This window comes from Phoenix dactylifera, chromosome 17 (genome assembly GCF_009389715.1).
Source record: "Phoenix dactylifera cultivar Barhee BC4 chromosome 17, palm_55x_up_171113_PBpolish2nd_filt_p, whole genome shotgun sequence".
Taxonomy (NCBI): domain Eukaryota; kingdom Viridiplantae; phylum Streptophyta; class Magnoliopsida; order Arecales; family Arecaceae; genus Phoenix; species Phoenix dactylifera.
Window position 1 is genome coordinate 12,507,040 of NC_052408.1, and position 20,824 is coordinate 12,527,863.

The following is a 20,824-nucleotide window of genomic DNA, read 5'->3' on the forward strand; positions in this document are numbered from 1 at the left end:
ACCACCCACCAAGACTAAACTATCATGCAATGGTGAATGTTTTGTTTTATATCTTAGCTTTTTGTTGAGATTATTTTTTTTTCTTTGTTAAACCTGATATGATTCATTTTCCTCATCTTTGTTTGATCGTGAGCACCTTTTTATTTTCACAAGTTAAGGAACTTGATTTATATTAGCCTAGGACAAGGAGAGTCAGCTGCAGTAATTATATTACTTAAAATACAAATGTCTGAATCAGTTTTTTTTTTTTTAACAACAATAAATGACTCATACATATTTTGTGTGAATGTATATAAAAAAAAAATCAAAAGATAACAAGTCTCGAAGAGCTCTAGGCAACTCTCTCTTCTCCACCCATAGAGTTTCCATTGAATAGTCGATCACAAATGAGACCACTTAATTTGTACTCTATCAGTGCGTCAGATTTTTCTTGACTGCTCGATTAACAAAATATTTAGTCACAGAATAATTCCATCGTCCAAGTTGGAAAAGATTATGAAATATATGATTTCCACAGTAGAGACGGCCAACTCGGAAACATTTTTCCTCCACATCTACTAAGACCGTAGACTATTTTACTCGGATTAGGATAAAATAAGAATCCGGCGGATAGCATTGAAATAGACCCCACCGATCATTTTCAGTGGCGAATATCCTTCATGCCTCCTGGCCAGACGCATGGAAGATCAGCAACCATTTCACAAGGTGACCCCTCCCACATTTTTCCACATAAACTTCTCCTCCGTAAGAATCACATGGAAGCCATCAAATCGGCCATCTGTTCTCGTTGTATTTTTTGGTGCAAAAGAATGATTCATCTTTTCTTTTCGCGACATGCACCATTAGATCCCGCAATCTCTGCTATGAGATCTGTGCGGATAAATAAAAGAGAGAGTTCGGAGTGCTTTGAGAGCAGTGCGATGAATCCAACAGTTGACGTCACAAAAACGAAGAAGGATACGTCTCCCTTCACGCCTGTGGACCGTTGGATCATCCACCCGCAGCTCTCAAAACGATCCGAACTCTGTCAGCTGTCCACCTGCACAGATCTCAAAGCGAGTGATGGATGATTCAACGGTCGCGGAGGCGCGAAGGAAGAAAGGCATATTTCGCGCGAAGGACTGCTGCGTCCCCATCCAATGCCCTCCCCGGTGATAAACACTGATTCCTGCTCTCTCTCTCTTTCTCTCTCTTATATCCTCCATACGTTAACACAAACATATCCAAAAATCTTAGCCTCAATGCATGACAGCTTCTAGGCCATAAACTCTAATCCTCCTCTCACCACCGCCTCCGGCCACCACCACAAGCACTCGTACCGCCTCCTCCCATGGCGGACCAGTCGGAGCGCAGGAACTCCAACAACCAGCTCCTCCAGGAACTCGATGCCCTGAGCCACTCCCTCTACCAAGCCCACACCGCCCGCCGGACTGCCTCCTTGGCCCTCCCCAGCTCCGCCAAGCCTACCTCCGATGCCGAGCTTGCGCAGTCCGAGCGCCACCTTCGGTCCCGCCGCTTGTCCATGTCTCCCTGGCGCTCCCGCCCCAAGCCCCAGCACGAACCTTATGATGACGGGGCCGAAGACGACCGCCTCGGCCGTCCATCCAAGAACCAGAAACCAGCTGCGGGGACGGGAGCGACGGCAGGGGAGAAGAAGAAGGGGATATGGAACTGGAAGCCGATGCGCGCTTTGTCCCATATCATGATGCGGCGCCTGGGGTGCCTCTTCTCCGTGGAGGTCGTCGCCGTGCAGGGCCTCCCGGCCTCCATGAATGGCCTTCGCCTCTCGGTTGCTGTCCGCAAGAAGGAAACCAAGGAGGGCGCCGTACGGACCATGCCTTCGAGGGTCCTGCAGGGGTCCGCCGACTTCGAGGAGATGCTCTTCATCCGATGCCATGTTTACTGCAGCGGTGGCTCTGGCGCGGGGAAGCCACTTAAGTTGGAAGCCCGCCCGTTCCTTATCTCAGTTGTGGCCGTTGATGCTCCCGAGCTTGATTTTGGAAACAGTATCGTGGACCTAAGCCTGCTGGTTAAGGAGTCCATGGAGGGGAGCTTCGAGGGGGCACGGATCCGGCAGCGAGACACAACCTTCCCGCTCTCCGGGAAGGCGAAGGGAGGCGAGCTGGTCCTCAAGTTGGGCTTTCAGATCATGGAGGATGGAGGTTTTGGGATCTACAACCAAGCTGAGGTGGGGAAGTCAAGCAGTAAGGGGAAGGATTCCTCCTCTTCTTTTGCTCGGAGGCAATCGAAGTCTTCTTTCAGTGTTTCTAGCCCGAGGATTACAAGACCGGAACCTTCTTCGTCGCCGACTAAAGAGATGCCGGCGATCGATTTGAAGGGGATAGATGACTTCAGTCTTGATGAGCCAGGCCCTCCTCCCTCGAGCTCTCCGTCGATCCACAAGTCTGAACCGGAGCCGAAAGATGAACTAGACTTTCCAGAGTTTGAAGTTGTCGAGAAGGGAGTTGAGATTCAAGCAGAAAAAGAGGAAGAAGAAGCAGCAGTCTTTGAAGAGGCTGCGGATGGAACATCAGTTTCGAGCGAGGTGGTGAAGGAAGTGGTGCATGACACCGCCCACCCGACTCGGTTGCCGGAACTTGACGCAATTGCCCAGCAGATTGAGGCCCTCGAGTCGATGATGATGCGGGATGGGCGAGATCCTACGAAGACGGCAGAGGAAGATGAAAGGCAGCGGTTGGACGCCGAGGAAGAGACGGTGACAAGAGAATTCCTTCAAATGCTCGAGCTGGAGGACGAGAAAGACATGCTGGACCGTGCTGCTCTGATGAAATCGGTGGCAGAAGAAGGTAGAAATGCCGAAACAAGTGTTTTTCTCTCGGACCTTGGGAAGGGATTGGGCTCCATAGTTCAGACAAGGGATGGAGGATACTTGGCTGCCATGAATCCCTTCGATGTAGAACTACGGAGAAAAGAAACTCCAAAGCTCGCAATGCAAATCTCAAAACCATTCATTCTTGGGGATCAGAAGCTGGCAAGTGGTTTCGAGGTGTTTCAGAGACTGGCTGCACTGGGCTCGGAAGAACTGGGTTCCAAGCTACACTCGCTCGCAGCTATGGATGAACTGATGGGCAAGACCGCCGAGCAAATAGCATTTGAGGGAATAGCATCGGCGATCATAAGCGGAAGGAACAAAGAAGGTGCAAACTCCAGTGCAGCCAGATCAGTTGCGATCCTGAAAACAATGGCCACGGCGATGAATGAAGGCAGAAAGGAGAGGATTTCGACAGGGATTTGGAACGTGAGAGAGAAACCAGTTACGATGGAGGAGATTCTAGCCTTCTCATTGCAGAAAATCGAGGCAATGGCAGTGGAAGCTCTTAAAATCCAGGCAGGAATGGCCGAAGAAGAATCTCCCTTCGATGTAGCATCTCTGGTTGGCAAAGCACACAGCGAGAGCCCCTTGGACTCTGCCATACCACCTGAAGACTGGGCAAAGACCTGCAGTGGAGCAACCATGATTACGCTGCTGGTGATTCTTCAGCTGAGGGATCCAGTGCGGCGATACGAGATGGTGGGAGCCCCTTCCATTGCTATAATCCAAGCAGTGCGAGTGGATGATGCTGGAGATGAGGAAGGGAGGTACAAGCTGGCGAGCTTGCACGTCGGAGGACTGAAACTGAAGTCAGGAGGGCGGCGGAGCATTTGGGATGGAGAGAAGCAGAGGCTGACCGCCATGCAGTGGCTCGTGGCCTTTGGGCCGGGGAAGGCAAGAAAGAAGAGCAAGTTGGCGCAGGCAAAGGGCGGGCAGGATGTGGTCTGGAGCATGTCGTCGCGGGTGATGGCTGATATGTGGCTCAAGCCGATTCGCAATCCTGATGTGAAGGTTTCCGAGCAATAGAAGGAGATGACCAAGCTCTCTTCTGGATATCATCGTATCCTCTCTCTCTCAGAGTATGCGTCCTGAGGTTGTTTGTTGTTGTTTTCTAAGAGAAATCCCCTGTAGTAAAGTTGCTTTGTATTGGAAGCAATGCTCTCAAGTCAGACATTTAAGATGCTGTGTCAAAAAGGAAAAAAAAAATAAGAAGAAAATTAACTTAATATTAAGGGAAACCTAAATCTAGTTCAGGATCCAACTTGGTTTTTGGTATATTCATTATTCATTCCTAACCCATCTCGCTTGCCTGAACACCTGGAATACATTCCATTAGTGGGAATTTCACATTTCAAAGTTCAAGCCGACAACTTCTTTGGCATAAAAAGAAATAGCTAGTTCTATTAAGCTTAGAATTTGGTCTAACAGACAGTAATTATATTCATTTTATACCCTTTTACGCAGCTATATGTGTCTGGTAACGATCCTTTGAGGCCTCTAGGGTACACTCATCGTTCATTTCTAACCCATCTCAACTTGTTTCTCCATCACCTACATCATTAATCAGTTCAGCTTAAAATGCTTGTTTTTATTTCTTTATGCTATTACAAACTATACTTAACGGATACATCGTTCATCTTTTGTAATCGTACTTTTGCTGCTAATCCACGAAACAGTATGAAACAGTAATGTCAAAATTTTCGCATCTTGAAAGCCCTTCTTGATCACAAGCTCCCTCCTCTCTCCATCTCTTTCTAAATAAAAGATCTAAGAGGATACAATGATCTTACTATCACAACATTCAGTTACACCAAACAAACAACAATTCTGTTAATTTTCACAACAATTGCAGCTCCAAGCCAGAACAAAAACAGGTTAATATTCTGAACATGGTGTCGGAGAACAAATATACATATGGATGAGTTCAACTTCCCCACATAATAAGCACATACATTGAGCATTTATTACAAGAAAAAGAATAAACTGATCACGTGTATAAATGATATAAACCACTGTAAACAAGTGTTGTATATCAGAATCTGTGATAAGTAGCTGATGTAATAGTTGCTTAAAAGCACCGCATGTTTAAAACGCAAAGAGAGGTGTGACCCCCAAAAAATATTTTGCATGGTCGGCATGTCAGTTTAGGCAGACTGGTAGCAGAATATCCAACGACAATTAATCTAAATCATCACAGGGGGGTTGCCCAACCACTGAAGAGTTTATTGGTTATACCTGATGAAAATACCGGTCACTTCCATGATTCAGCAAAAATGGAAGGAGGTAGCAGCCCCCTTGTGTCCGACTTTCAAAAATAATCTATCAGCATTCTTTGGAGTCAGAACATCAACTTAAGCTGTTGATTTCGTCCAAATCATTAGCAAGACCTCCACTCGTTGGCCTGAAATATTTCCATGCAGACATGTTATCTCTCTTTTAGCAAATCATCAAGCAATATGACATGCTAACAAATAACCCCTTTTCTGACATTATTAGAGTAATAAGGCAGGTTTTTGGGGCCTTTTTAATGTCTACAAGCAAAAGAAAAAGTTTGCTAATAATCATTTAAAGCCATAGTCAAAACATAACTTCATGGGTAGTAACAGGCTTTGTTATCCTTGCCACTAAACAGTTGGCAGTCCAGCAAAGATCACTATATCTTCTGGTTCTAATTGAAAAATAAACCTTTAAACAAAAAGTCTATTGGGGGAGTGGGTAATCTACGAATAGCCATCCAAGACTAGAAGTTAGTCTTGCAGCCTTCCATAAACAATATTGGGTGCAAGAACTCAATATGAAATCTCCTGTCCACGCTGAGCTACTTGAGCCTAGTAGTTGTAACTTCACTATTGATGTCTGGAGGTTTGCAATTTCAACAAGTTTTCACACAGGAGAAAATATTTTGATTACCTTAAGGTCATTATAGATATTTAATATGTAGGATCATGACATCATCATGAGGATGCGTAACATCGCCTAAGGTGTTTACCGATGATATCATGTTCTCCCATACAAGGGGGATGGTGATGTTGGCATCATGGCCCTTAGTATTGTAAAAGGAAAACAGAATCATGAAAATAGAAGATAGAATAAAAGTTCACTAGGAATTGTAATAGTGTAAGATTTGGTTACCATTGTGTTCTACATAAAAATTCTATCAGAAGGTCTTTTCTCAAAAACTCATGAATTAAGCCACTGCAACGGGATAATTATTTTGGGTGATTAGCTTACATCTGATCCAAGTTGTTTAGTTTTGTAGCTTTCATGTGAATGTACAAAAATGGCATGCAGTGGAAACAGCTGTAATAGTGTAACATGCTCAAAGTAATGAAATGTTTCTCAGGTAGCCTACAATTTTCTACATGTCAGCTGCAGGTGGCAAATAAAAACGTTAAACAGCATAATTAGCTGTACTTAGAAAAAAATCAATTGCTAATCATTAATCAAATACATTCAATAAGATGCATTCAATAAATGCAATTTACTAAGCATCAAATGATTTTTTTCTAATTGAAGTATTCAGATGCGTTTAAGAACAGAAGTATTTTCTTTCATAAAGTATGCTAGATTGTAGAAACATACAATCTAGCTAATACTAATAGGGTCAAGAAGAACCATGGTTCGCCATACCAGCCCGAATCAGGCGATACCGGTACTGGTATGGGTGGCGTACCGACACTCGGTATGCAAAAAAAATTTCATACCGTACCGTACTGACACTGTGCTAGTATAGCACTGGTACGGGGTTCGGTACCGAGACAGCAAACCTTGAGAAGAACCAATGCATTTTTTAAGATTTCTCGATATAAAAATCAACCAGTATACATTACAGAAAAAGCAACAAAAGAAAAATATAACTGATATATTTGAGATTTCTCATTATAAAAATAACTGCTAAAACTATAATGGAATAGGAAACAACAATGGAGGTTCTTGACTTTTTGAACACGTTGACGTCAAATCAGCAATTAGCATATTAAGTACTGGTGGAGGGATTCCCACCTCCATGTGCAAACAACACATGTGCAAGCTAATGAAATGGGATCAACTATTTTTCTCAGTAGAAAACTCCACCCACCACTGAGCACTTGCTCAAATGGTATTATACCACGGCGCCTGCACAAGGGAGCAGGGGTTTGATTCTGGTGAGCATTGGCCTTTTTTGGTGTGTGTGTGTTGGGGGGGGGGGGGGGGGGGGGGTTTACGGTAGAGGGTGTGGATTAGTCCTTCCTAATCTCAAAACAAGAAACGGAAAAAAGAAAAAGAAAAAGAAAACTCCACCCACAGTTTACTTGGAAGAATTGTTTTGTTGCAGGGTGGTCAGTCGGTCAGTTTGTAACCCTACTGCAGTGTCAAGTGGTAGTGAGGGAACAAAAGGGAAGCTGCTTCTCTGGAGACCTAGTGTGCTGTTCCACGTGGCAAAACAAGGGTAGCTCTTAGCATGTACATGGTGCAGGAAAACTGTGGGCTGGTCTCGAGCAGGCAGGCCTAGAATTTTCAAGAGCACCAGCACAATAACGCAGTTTGGAACCACATCAAATGAGGACTAACAAGAGTTATCAGCTGGCATATCTGAGATGCCAAAATGAGTAACAAGTACGAATACAATTATTATTTTATCATGAAGAGCTGTTAATTATTAAATGTTCAATTAGGGATCTCCAAATATTTTTTTCAACATTATTTCTGTTTCCAAAAGTTTCCCCTTCGTTTTCTTCCTGATTTCGCAGCAAGCATTGCTAACGTCGAATTGAGAGCTCTCTCCAGAGACTCCTTCCCTTCCACAAACCCTAATTCCAGGAAATCCAATGGTGTATGATTTGGTTATAGATTATGGTTTATATCAAAATGTTATCAATTTTTTTCTTTTTAAAACAAAAAAAATCAAGAGTAAACCCCTGCAATTAGAGTTGTTTTAGGTGAATAGCTTACATCTAACTATGCACCTAATTTTTGTAGCTTTCATGTGAATGTACAATATGATATGCACTAGAAGCCTGAAATAGTTTAATAATGCTCAAACTAATGAAATATTTCCCAGGTAGCCTACAATTTTCTCTATGTGGTCCACAGGTGGAAAATAAGAATGTTAAACAACATAACTAGCTATAGCTAGCAAAAAAATGTATTGCTAAATATTAATCAAATCCATGCAATGACAGGCAATAATATCTCATGGAATTAAACTGTAAATGTAGAAAGAGCGCTTCTGCTGTTTACTGGACATCAAATGCACTGGGAGAAGAGAAATATTTGCTTTGATAAAATCCACTAGATTGCATATACTTACAATCCAGTTAACACCTTAATAGTGTCATAGAAGAACCACTGCATTGTTATAACAGGTCCTACAAGTGTGAAACGTATAGGAAGGCTTCTCGTAAACAAATTTGGAAATCCTATGCTCTTCACAGCCTGCATGTGTGCATGGTGGCAATATAAGATGATCTATGCACTTGGATTTTTGTATTTTGGAAGTAAGATAATTGATGTATAAAGTAGATTATGAAAACATAACAAACCAAGTAAAGGTTACTAGTTGGATGTTACCTGCAGGACACTGTTAGCCTTCTTATTGTAAAGAGAAGCAACAATATTATCTGCAGGGTTTGAAACAATGGTGCCAATAGCCCCAGAGGTATAACCAGCTATACAAGTTACGCCAAGTTGTTGAGCTCTAGAACAGTCCTCCCTTTTCTTTTGGATAACATTATGGTATAATATGTCTACAGTGTGCTCAAATGATGAGAACATAAGGATAGAAACTGCACATATAAATGTTTTAGGAGAGTTGATATCTGAAATTATCTACAACAAACAGTAGAAATAAGAAGAACAAATGAAAATAACTACTGGAGAAGTGAACAGAAATATTATATTAAGACACATGCACGCCCTTACAAATCTTGAAATCTTAAGCATATCTAAATTAGTAATACCATTCCTTCACCAGCTACAAGGCAACATTATATTCTTAGGCTAGTCATATGCTAGCTCAAGGCACGTGCATGACCAAATGCTTCATATTTCTCTTTGAAAAAGGAAAGGCTGTTATAGTCAAAATACATCATGTTTATAAGCAAATGATAGTTGTTTAAAGTTCTTAAAGCTAGTACCATAGGCAACATAAAACTGAGAATCTTTTGAAAATCGTTATAACAGAAGAAGAAAATGTACATATTCTACATGCTATTAGCACAGTAGCTCTTCTTGGTGATATTTAGATGCTGTCTTTTTAAAAAAAATTTAATCAATTAAGCCTAGGATGACATTGAAACAAATAAGATGCAATGAAATATCAGTATTTATGAAAGCACTGTAATCAATGATTCGCTTCATCATTTACTAGGATAATTTCCAAAAACAAGCCAGGAGAAAAGAAACATGAAACAAGGTAAAAGCAAAATTACACGGAAGATTCCTGCCCCAAAGTGGTAAAAGTCCTCTGTAAAAGCTGCAGCAGAGGAAAAAAGAAGGGATGAAGTTCTAACATAAAGTAGAAGCAACATAAAATTATGTAGGAATTTGGATCCATAAACAGAATAACCTTCACCACAAACAAAAGGCACGTGAACCAAATAACTAGATCAGGTCCAAGATGTCTACCCAGATAAGCCTTCAGAGGCAAAAACCCTCGGAAAACCATCGATCAAGCCCTTTGCAAACTTGGGTTGCGTCTGAACGCGTACTTTGACTGCTTCAAAAGGACAAAGGGCAACATCTGCTACTACTTGAGCAGATGCACTGCTGATAAAGAAGATAATACTTCTATTATATCCTACCAATACGTCAGAATACATCTTTTTGAAATATTCATAGAGCCCAAACTTGCAGCCACCTTGAACACCATATCCAAAAAATTTTCCAGCCCAGCCTCTCCAAAGGGATGAGGGTCCATGTTCCTTTACAAGGATATTCAAACCCGAGAAAATGCTATTATACTTCACAGGGTTCACCTGGAAAGGTAAGCTGCTAAATAAATATATTTGAAACAAGAATACAAATAAAATACAATAAATGCCACAAGCTAACTGCTATTTCATTTCTAGAGCAATAATGAAAATGTACCTCAACCCAACAAAGAAAAACATAAGAGAATGTCTGTCATCAGACTGATCAAACAAGGTTAAATTAAACCATAAATAATAGTGTAATATCAAGGCCTTATATTGGCTATCACACTATTTCCTAAAAGAGCTACAATATACATAAATTCTTTTCTGAGGTCCACAACAGAAAGATTAATTGGTGCGGTTAAAGAAATTAAACATGCCACAGAATCATCTGCCCCAAGAATCTGAACAATAAGGATTTGTCATTAATTGGTTCAAGAAGATTCTTACATTTTTTCAGAGAAGAAAGAATTACAATATGCACATATTCTAAACTATCTAAGTCTTCCAAAATAATAGAGAATCCCAATTTGCTGGTTGCACAAGCATCCCACAAACCTAGAAGAGTGTGATGTACAAGATTCTCTGCAGACTTTGAAAGTAACCGGCATAATGAAACAAACTAAAGGGCATCACAGAATCATTTTCCAAGAATCAAAATAATGTTACAGAAACAGGAAGATTCTTCCTTCTCTAAGAAGAAGGAATCTGGGAATTAAATATTACACAGTTACTAACTCTTACAGAGAAAACAAAAAAGGTAAGATTGATATGTATGTTTTCAGTTAAACAAATGAGCTGAGCTTGAACATCTACTGTCAGGCTGGTTCGAGCTCAAATATCTCCTAAAGATAATGAGCCTAGCCTGAGCAGCCTAATACTTGGCCCGGCTTTGTTTTCTTCTCTACATCTAATGAAGATGTTTCTCTTTTCTTTATAAAAAAATTTGGAGTACCTCTTAAGAAAGCTTTGAAGAGGAACAGGGCGGTGCCAATCCTTGAACCCTTGCCAAGTTTACATGAAGAAGAACGCCTAACCACCAAGGCAAGAGGGGGTTGGGCTAATGAAGATGTTTCTCAATAAGTCCAGGCACCAGAGAAAACTTGCCAAAATTCTCCACAAACTTCCAAAAAAGCTTGAGAATTTGACCCACGAAAGCCACCAACTGAATCACCAACAAACTTCTCGACCAAAACCATAAACCCAACTAACAAGACAAAGAAACACTGATCTTACTCATACGAAAGCAAATGAACTCTTACCACAAGTCCAAACTCAAATGAAACTTCCGTGCCAAAATTCACCATAAACATCAATTCTAAACAAAAGCTTAAATTTCACAATTTTATCATTGCAAAATGGAATATTTTTTGCAAAGATAATAGAAAGTGGAAACAAAGACACTAAAATTAATTTCATGCCAAACTCTCCATCAAATTCATATCCAATACATCAGCAAGCAGAGTAATTAATTAGGCCACACAAAACTATTACAATAAACCCACAAATCAAATTCGCATCCAGCAAGCCTTAACAAACAAACCGCAATTCCAGCTCAAATCCAGACAAAAACGAAGCCAAAAAAAAGCACCTTTCCTTCCCCAATCGTGAGAACTCACCTGCATATTAACCTTCAAGACATCAAGCGGCGTGATGGCGAGATGTGTCGTGCCAGCGCTCAGCATCCCGCCGACCGCACACACCGCGTAGTACTCCGGCGTAAACACCCTCATCCCCTTCCACCATCCCTTCCCCTCCCCCATCCCCATCGCCTTCCCGTCCCCCATTTCCCTTCAGTAAATCCACCTCCGCCCCTCGAAATCCCCCTTCCCTTGAACTCCGAATTCTCTGGAGCCACAGAGAGAGAGGAGGCGGAAGTGGTCTTCCGGGAAGCGGAGCTCTCGTGAGAAAAATCGAGCTTTTCGCGAAGGAAAGTGGACCACGTTAGCGGGGGGAAGAAAATTGCGGCGGGCTAAACCCCTAAACCCTGGAGGCATGAAATTACCGAAAAGCCCCCCTCTAAAAGGGGTTTTCTGCGATTTTGTCTCGTAGGCAGGACTTCGGAAATTGATGGAAGGACGTTGTTCTTTTACACGTGGCAGAAGGAAAGGACCGTCTCGTAAGCACGACGTGCACAAAGGCGGTCCAGTGGTAATGGATCCGGATCCAACTTGAGCTTGTCCGAACCCGAAGTCGCTTTCAGTCTGGGATTGATTTCTCCCACTTCGGTTGAGCTCGGGCTTCAAGTTTAAAATGCCATGAAGCTATCCTTTTCTTGAATTAGTTTTATGTGATTGCAATGCTTTTGATTTTGCTGGATGTATTTAAGTAGATGAAAGTTTGAACTTGAAATGTATAAAAATTTGGATATAAATCTATTCTGAATTAACTCGTTTATAGATTGAATTTAGACCTACATTATGATGAGAAAATAAATATTTTTTAAAAAATAAAAAATTGAGATTCACAAAAAAAAAAGATATTTTTGACAATGATCCTAAACTCCCGACAAACTTTGTTTTATCTTAATATATTAAATTTGACAACATATAAAACAAAAATACATCTTAAATTTTTTGTTTGTATTTCACACCTATATAAAATATCGTGAAATAAAAAGATGCGAGAAAGAATATCAACATCTACAGACATTGAAATTGACTAAGCACTACATACACGATAACTACCTTGAATTAAATAAAAGCTAGTTGGTGTTTTTGCTTTTTAGAATGAAGTAGCCATGCATTACTTCCATGGCATGATGTTGCTACTCTACGGCCTCTTAAACTGTGCAACTTTATTTGGGGCGGAGAGAGAGAGAGAGAGAGAGAGAGAGAGATGATTTTGATTTTTGAAAATCTTAAATCAAATTTAAGGCTTGTTTGGATGTCCAAACTCTCCATTTGCTGATAATTCTTGATGGACATCTCAAGGAGGTGATGGAAAGAACAATTAAAGTAATTGAAAAAAAAAAGACAGCCAGAGCACTTGTAATATTTCTATTACAAAACACTGAGTTCCATGAAGAAAAGTGATTTTTTGTTACCCCTAAAATACAAGGATTTAGGAGCTCTAAATTTCTTCCATCAAGAAACAGCTTCTCTCTCCAACAATTTTAACTAAACAATTTAAACAAGAGAGACAAAGATGACTGAAAATAATTAGATACAAGGAATAGTACTTACATAGCATGTCGAGTAGCTTGTTAAGGTCGAAAGAGAAGCCACAAATGCTAGAGATCAAATTTGGAAATATAGAATACATAGTAACAAGGGAAGAAGACCAGTGCACTTAAATCAAGCATGGTTAATAAATAAATGGCATTAGGAATGCAAGTTTTTTCACTGTATCATACGATCCTTTGCATTGTACTCCATGTACAAAAATCCTAGCTGGCTTGAGCAATGAATTATGCCAGTTCTTTTCACATATTATGAATTAAACATGTACATGAATCGGTGTTCAAGTTCTACATATATTTACAAGCCTTATATGGCTCATTATTGTTTATTTCATCTATCAAAAATAGAGAGAAATCTCCTTATGAGATATAATTTGCATATAGGATCAAAAAGTGTTAATAGACCTGGAGAGTCACCACTTCATCCTTCAAGTACCCACTCTCATAAAGTCTCAAACAAACTTCTAAAAGTTACATTCCATACACACACACAGTTACATTATAATTCTAAGTACTGGTTCAAAATACTTATTTTTCTAACATTCCAACACTTCATAGCATATGAGTCCAAATTAGAAAAGATAAAGAACATAAAATACCAAGGATCCCTTATTTGAATCCTCTTATACATAAACCAGGTAAACCCACCTCTATATATATATATATATATATATATATATATATATATATATATATATATATATATATATATATATATATATATATATATACTCCCTTTTACCATCAAAGGGACCACATAGTTGAAGAACTAGTAGAGCTAGAAGTGAAAGATGGCCCAATCATCATGTTGCTAGAGAAGTGGTTCTCAATTCCAAATGTCTGTTGAAAAGTGTCAGCCAGTTGAGTAGGAGCAACCAGTGAAGCCCTCTCTTCCCCTGCAACCATCATGTTGTTGTTTAAGCAGTCACTGCATCCAATAGATTGCTGGAAAATGTTAGATAATTAAGTAAGAGCAAGCAGCAGAGAATTACCTTCCTTGGCATCGATATTTGAAATCAGAAATTTTGAGTGCTCCACAATGTAATTCACTGGTGGTTGAGGTAAAGATAGTGAATCAAATTGAGAGACATTATTGGTATTGGATGTGCCACCCTCCACCATCATGTTTGAAGCTGGAAATTGCAAGTGTTCCATGGTGTAACTTGCTGGTGGTTGAAGCAAGGATGGTGAGTCAAATTGAGAGAGGTTATTGCTAATTGATGGGCTAACCCCTGTCATTATATGCGAAACTGGAAATTGTGAATACTCTATAATGTAACTTTCTGGCAGTGGAAGTAAGGATGGTGAGTCAACTTGAGAGATATTATTGGCATCCAATGTGCCAACCCCTGCCAAAGTATGTGAAACTGGAAATTGTGAATGCTCCATGGTGTAATTTGTAGATGTTTGAGGTAAGGATGGTAAGCTAAGTTGAGAGATATTATTGGCATTGGATGTGCCAACACCTGCTATCATAGTTGAAATGGAAATTTGTGAGTGTGCCATGGAGTAATTTGCTGGTTGCTGATGCAAGAATGGTGAGTTAGACTGAGAGGCATGATTGGCATTAGGAATGTCAAGAGGTTTCTTCCACTCTATTAAGTCGTATACGCTTAGCTTACGTATCTTTGTAGGCGAAGTGCTGTTGATACTTGTGATATCATGAATGCTACGCCTGTGTCTCTTCTTGAATTGTAATTGGCGTTGGAAGAACTTTTGTGCATGACTCGCAACTTGGGTTGGAGTTCTTGTGGTAACAAAATTCTTGGCTATATGCCTCCAATCACCCCTTCCATGCACATCCATACCAATCAAAAACAACCTGCATATTAAACAAGGGGCTGCTTAATGTTGTCAAACAAACCAACAATACATAAAGAATCATTTACATTCTTAATTTTTTGAGATATTAAATACAATAACAGAATATTTAATTTTATAATTGTGTAATGTTAGTAAATCAAATCGTTAAGTATCTTGGATATCTCTTCTGAAAAATTTCACAAATATAAACTTAAGTATTTAACTTGTAGTCTTGCAATAATTATAATCTTGTACATGATTTTATTAAGGATCTAATACTATTGTCATTTCTTTCTCAATCAGACCTATCTATATATGATATTATTCTATAAAAGGTACACCTGATTATTCATTTCATATATTGTGTCTATAACCTGTGTTTTCCAAAATTTTGATATTATTATTTAATTTTCTAACTATAAGGTTTTTGAAAAAGTAAAATATAAGAATTCATAATGACTCAAAAAAAAAATAAGGGAACAAAAGGTCATGCATGATGTGTTAGCCATATAAAGAATTTTGACATATATTCTGTCAATCATATATAGGCATAAATATATCCAAGTAGATGATGTATAGAGAAGGAAAATTATATATGCATTATATTACTAATTAAAATCTGGAACAACCAACTTATCTTAAATAAATAGATATAGTATATGCATCCTTGTATTCATATTTAAAAAGTTTAGCATAGTGTATTAGAAATAATAGACATATTGTAACAAATTAGAGAAATTAAATATGTTCATTCGATGGTAGTGCAAATTTTTATAAGTTTTTATGTATAAGAAACTAATTCTAAATAGCACATTTTTAAGGAATAAAGCAAACCTTAAACAAAAGGTATCATATTTGATTAATTTTTTCAAAAAGAAAGATTGTTATGAACCTAGACAGCTAATCTAACAAAATATAATACCTAAGAAAAATATATATAGATTTATGAGTTAAATTATTACAAATCACATCACCGCCAAAATAAAAAAGTACTATACTTTAAATGAGACTATAGTAATAGTAATACCTCTATAAAAATCTTCAAAAATAATTTTAATATTAATGCTTATTATATTTTAAAGATTTTGTGTAACATATGTGAAATATTGTTTATAATGAAAGTCGAGTAGGTTATAGTTACTTAAAATAATATTATAAGTACATGAGTTATTCCTTTCATGCATTCAAAGTATAGAATGTTACTTAGAAATAAATGATCTAAAGTTAGATATGTTTTGTTTTCCAAACTGAGATGTGATTGTTATACTATATTATTTAAGAATGTGGATAACTCTGCATGCGTCTTCAATACATATGAGGATAAGTTATGAATATTATTTTTGTTGTTATAGTTACGTCCATATATTTCAAAGATATGGAGGCACTAACGACATACTGCAGATCTAGATACTTAAATCTAAATTGTATTATCCATAATGCAACAAAATGGGAGATATTTTTGATGCTTATTTATTACATTCTAGCACAATCTAAAATATGAATTTTTAAAGATGATGAATATGTTTTAAAGATAGAATGCTAGCGTACATAGTTTTGTAATATTATTTTTAAAATTTATAAGAATACTAATAAAATATTATGTAATGCAATAAAAATATATAATAATAAAATATTCTCAAATTAGTTAGTAAAATATCTATAATTCAAGAATACTAAAAATAAATACAATATAATTTTTAAATAAAATAAACTCATACTCAACTAGATACTAAAGTTAGACATGTTTTGTTTTTCAAACTCATCTCCATATTTATCAGAGATGTTATTGTTATACTATATTATTTAAGAATGTGGATAACTTTGCACGCGTCTTCAATACATATGAGGATAAGTTATGTATATTACAAAACATGGACGCTAGCATAGTTACGTCCATATATTTTGGAGATATGGAGGCACTAACGACATACCGCAGATTCGGATATCTAAATCTAAATTGTATTATCCATAATGCAACAAAATGGGAGATATTTTTGACGCTTATTTATTACATTAATATCTTTTAAAGATAGAATGCTAGCATACATAGTTTTGTAATATTATTTTTAAAATTTATAAGAATACTAATAAAATATTATGTAATACAATAAAAATATATGATAATAAAATATTCTCAAATTAGATAGTAAAATATCTATAATTCAAGAATACTAAAAATAAATACAATATAATTTTTAAATAAAATAAACTCATACTCAACTAGATATATTTTGGTAAAAGCCTATCAAATTTTTATTTTTTTAGCACACAACAAGAAAATTATACAATATTACTTTTATAATTCAAGAGTAACTTTAAACATATATATATATCTATATATATATATATATATATATATATATATATATAACTCATTATATATTTATAGTATTCAAAAGTAACCTAGCATATTCTCTATTATGTAGGGCTATATACAATGTAAACTATATAAATTTTAAGACAAATTTATAGATGAATCTATAATGGCTAATAATATATTATGATGCACTTTTAGGAGAGATAATAGATTTTATAAATTCTAATACATTTGAGCATGTAATTTCATTTATTTTTAACAAATTTTAATCCTATATATAAAGAAAATTTATATATTATATGATTAGTTGATAGAAACTTTTAACAATTTTGGTAAGTTTGAACAAGTTTTATTTTTGATACAACCAGAAGTAAACCATAAATTATGTATTTAGTTATATAAAACCATTATGCTCGCTCTAGAAAAGAAAAGAAATTTTGATGTAAACAAATTTTCTATAAATAAGAGTATATAATATCACTTGCATCCTTTAGATATGTAAAATAGTCCATACATCCAAATGAATCTCATAATTTAGTACTTATAAAAAAAAACCATTTGCATTCATGCAATCTTATTATATTTTATGAAATTTGATTAGAAATATAAAAAGGAACAATGCATAGTATTGCAAATTAAGATACAATTCAGTACATTTTTTGGGGCAAATAAAATAAAATAGACAGCGATATCAACACTGTAGATTAAGATGCAATTCAATATGCATAATCATTAACATAACTAATAAAATAAAATAGAATAAGGCCCTAATGACATCAATTTGTTTGAAACATGATTTATTATTAGAATTTAGAGAAGCCAAAAATTCAAATATAGGTGCATGCATGTGTCTATATTTAATGAAATTTGGTGCAATATATAAGGAAAGTATTCATGGAATGCAATAAATTTTTGACATATTATTTGCTAGATATGTACAAATTAAATAAAGTTATGGTGCATATAAAAAGGAAACCTAAACTTCTTTCCTAATAAAATATGGCCAGATACATATCAATTATTATTGTGTTCTAAATGAGGATTATATGGTGTAACTCTTACATTCAATTAAAAAGATCTAGAACCTAATCATAAATTTCTTAAAATATCTCAAATAAATCTATTCATGCATGAGAAACACAAAATCCTAAATTGTGATTCATCAATCTATGTAAATGACTTGAGAATATTATAATTTAATTATGAGAAAGTTATGAACCTGTGCTCCTCCTCGGTCCAAGGTATCCCTTTTGTCGATGCTGGTGCTATAGCTTTTGTCAATACTTCTGTTTCTGCCATTGGTAAAGGTTGTTTCTCAGCTTTAGGCTTCTCCAGGGATGGCAATGTTATCACCTCATCAGCAATTGATGATGATGAACCCCCTTCCATCATTGTTTTTGCTACCATCGTTGTCTTAGATGATGATGACCCTATTACATTCATCTCTTGCAAAGGGTTGTCCATCAATGAAAACCCTGAATCACCATCCTTTGTCACATTAGAACTTGCAATGTTAGGCAATGTTAAGTTTCTTCCATTATCGATGCATCCCAAATCCCCCGTGAGATCGATGTAGTCGTCGGCCAATTCTTCGGTAACTTTGGTTGGGAGCGTTTCATTTAGCTGCTCCAACCAGTCTTGTCCATCAAGATCAATCTCAGCGAGTGCTTCCTCAAACTTTTCATTTTCAAGAGGACTCCACTCTTCACCAATAAAGGATTCCATTAGCTATGCCTTCTCCTCCTTCCTCCTAAGAAACTAGGGTATGATATCTCTATTTCTTTTGATTTCTTGGAGGTCTAGAATGGCCATGTCCTTAGTTTTGGGGGGGGGGGGGGGGGGGGTGTTGTTAGAGACTAGGGGGTTCATATAGGAGTTATGAGCATAACGTGGCAAAATTGTAAGTTGGAGCACTTGGCATTTTGAAGAATTTTGTTAATTTAAAGAATTGGGGGAGAAATTTTCTTAGAATAAAAAAGTTTGCTCACAAAAATATCATTTGAGTTTTTTACGATTTGTCAAATATATTCATAATATAGTTTGACTTAACTATTTAATAGTTAAAATTAATCTAACCAAGGTTTAGAAATAACTATTTTAAATTGAAATTAAGGAAAAAAACAAAAGAAAATATAAATACTTTCTTTTGAGATTTCTTCACAATATAAAAAACAATTGATGGAGGAGAAAACAACAAAGAAGGTTTTTGACTTCGAGGACGTACTTTGAAGCGACAATCAATGCATTATGCAATTGCATTGCAGGAAGGATTCCCACCTCCATTAGTAACCTAGACGCATGCAAACTAACAAAACACAGCCAACTATTTTCCTCAGTAGAAAGCTTTCCCCCATGGTTTTACTAAGGAGAAGTGTCGTTTGCTGCAGGGAAGGTAAGTCGGTGAGTCCGTAGCCATGGAGGAGTGTCAAGTGGTGACGAGAGAACAGAAGAGAGGCCACTTGTCTCGAGTCATGGTGTCTTATTCTTCTACATGGTGAGGCAAGCCTAGCTTAGCATGTACGCAGCGTAGAAAAGCCATGGACTGGTTTTGGACTGACCAGTCTACAACTTTCAAAAGCACCAGCACAACAACTCGGCTTGGAACCATATTAATGAGCTCTAAATAGAGTTATAAGTCAGCAGATGCCAAAATTATTAACAAGTACACCAATATATATATATTTATCTTAGGGACCTGTTAATAATTGAAAAAATTCAAATGGAGGTCTCTACATAAAATTTCCAACTTCATTCCAGTCCTCCTCTCGTACTCTTCTCCACGGGTTCTGTCGTGCAACATCTTTTCTTCTGAGCTATGTAAAATGACGGCTTTAGGACCTCCTTCGCTACGTTATGTGCGTAATAATAGGAAAAGAGGTACCTGTGTTTATAGTAGTTCACTATAATATAAATAAATAAAATAATGCTTGTAAATTTAAAATTTTTATATTGATTTTTCCTTCAAAATTGTTTTATAATATAAAATAATGTTTTAATGATGAAAGAAAATCGGAGAAATAATACCATCATTTTTTATTAATTTTTATTATTTTTATTATATTACTATGAGGATCCGTGCAATAGGTGTGTATTTAGTTCTACATCGATTATTTTCTGGATAGATCTTGGTTACTTATAAAAGATCAAAGAATCCAAATAATGTCTTCCGGCTAACTATTTTTGGTGAAGTCTTGGATTATTACAAATGGTATCAGAGCAGATCTAGCCCATAATCTATGTGGATTAGGGACCCGTGCGGACGTGTGTTTAGACCAAATATGAATAACGGTTATGGTTGGGGTTCATCAAAACAAAATAACGATTCTGTATCGGCGGTTTATTGCCGCTTTTAGTTGCTATATTTTCTCTTTTATTACGCACTCTAGGGGAAAAGCGCCACTCACTTTTGTTTTAAATTCTTCTCATTTGTATATATATTTTGATTTCAACCGTTGTCAAGAAGTCGTTGAGAGTTATTGATTTATGTAATTGTTAATTTCTTTGGAATTATTCTATAATATCGTTGCATGGTCCCTCTCTTTTTTTTTCTTTCTAAATTTTTTGAATGCTTTAATATGTTTGTGGGTGGTGCCGAGAAAGTAAAATTCAGTTCATCGAGTTGCAATCGGTTGTGTAAGCCAATTATATAGGGGATCCTGATACAGGAGAGTTGAAGGCAAGAGCTTGAAAAATTACTCCTACGTGACACTAAGTGTTTGACAATGAAACTAATTTGTATTTTGTTGCAAGGTTATTAGAATTTAATGCCGGAAAGAGGGGCGGGGATGGTGTCATCT

The 20,824-nt window shown here is 37.0% G+C and overlaps 3 protein-coding genes across 3 annotated transcripts; 1 reads left to right on the plus strand and 2 right to left on the minus strand.

Annotated features, from left to right (window-relative positions):
• Window positions 1-737: 737 nt before the first annotated feature.
• On the plus strand, window positions 738-4,077 carry LOC103717876 (protein PLASTID MOVEMENT IMPAIRED 1). Its single transcript, XM_008806427.4, has one exon. The coding sequence runs from the start codon at window positions 1,331-1,333 to the stop codon at window positions 3,857-3,859; it is 2,529 nt and encodes an 842-aa protein (XP_008804649.2). The 5' UTR covers window positions 738-1,330; the 3' UTR covers window positions 3,860-4,077.
• Window positions 4,078-4,679: 602 nt separating this feature from the next.
• On the minus strand, window positions 4,680-11,663 carry LOC103717869 (mitochondrial phosphate carrier protein 1, mitochondrial). The gene is made up of 6 exons (XM_008806414.4): window positions 11,346-11,663; window positions 9,440-9,789; window positions 9,244-9,287; window positions 8,384-8,598; window positions 8,124-8,248; window positions 4,680-5,234 (listed from the first exon to the last, which is right to left on the minus strand). Exons 1-6 carry the CDS (start codon window positions 11,511-11,513, stop codon window positions 5,180-5,182), a joined length of 957 nt encoding a protein of 318 aa, XP_008804636.2. The 5' UTR covers window positions 11,514-11,663; the 3' UTR covers window positions 4,680-5,179.
• Window positions 11,664-13,651: 1,988 nt separating this feature from the next.
• On the minus strand, window positions 13,652-18,831 carry LOC120104301. The gene is made up of 3 exons (XM_039115224.1): window positions 18,247-18,831; window positions 13,900-14,729; window positions 13,652-13,803 (listed from the first exon to the last, which is right to left on the minus strand). Exons 1-3 carry the CDS (start codon window positions 18,750-18,752, stop codon window positions 13,652-13,654), a joined length of 1,488 nt encoding a protein of 495 aa, XP_038971152.1. The 5' UTR covers window positions 18,753-18,831.
• Between the last annotated feature and the right edge of the window lie 1,993 nt (window positions 18,832-20,824).

Coding starts and splice junctions, on each gene's coding strand:
- LOC103717876 (XM_008806427.4), top strand. CDS start 1,331: ATGGCGGACCAGTCGGAGCGCAGGAACTCCAACAACCAGCTCCTCCAG.
- LOC103717869 (XM_008806414.4), bottom strand. CDS start 11,513: ATGGGGGACGGGAAGGCGATGGGGATGGGGGAGGGGAAGGGATGGTGG. Junction 9,288..9,439: donor GCCTCTGAAGGCTTATCTGG/GTAGACATCTTG, acceptor CCTCTGCTGCAG/CTTTTACAGAGGACTTTTAC. Junction 8,599..9,243: donor TTGGGGCAGGAATCTTCCGT/GTAATTTTGCTT, acceptor TTATATGTGCAG/TTTCTATCCTTATGTTCTCA.
- LOC120104301 (XM_039115224.1), bottom strand. CDS start 18,752: ATGGAATCCTTTATTGGTGAAGAGTGGAGTCCTCTTGAAAATGAAAAG. Junction 14,730..18,246: donor TGGACCGAGGAGGAGCACAG/GTTCATAACTTT, acceptor TTTAATATGCAG/GTTGTTTTTGATTGGTATGG. Junction 13,804..13,899: donor AAATATCGATGCCAAGGAAG/GTAATTCTCTGC, acceptor TGATGGTTGCAG/GGGAAGAGAGGGCTTCACTG.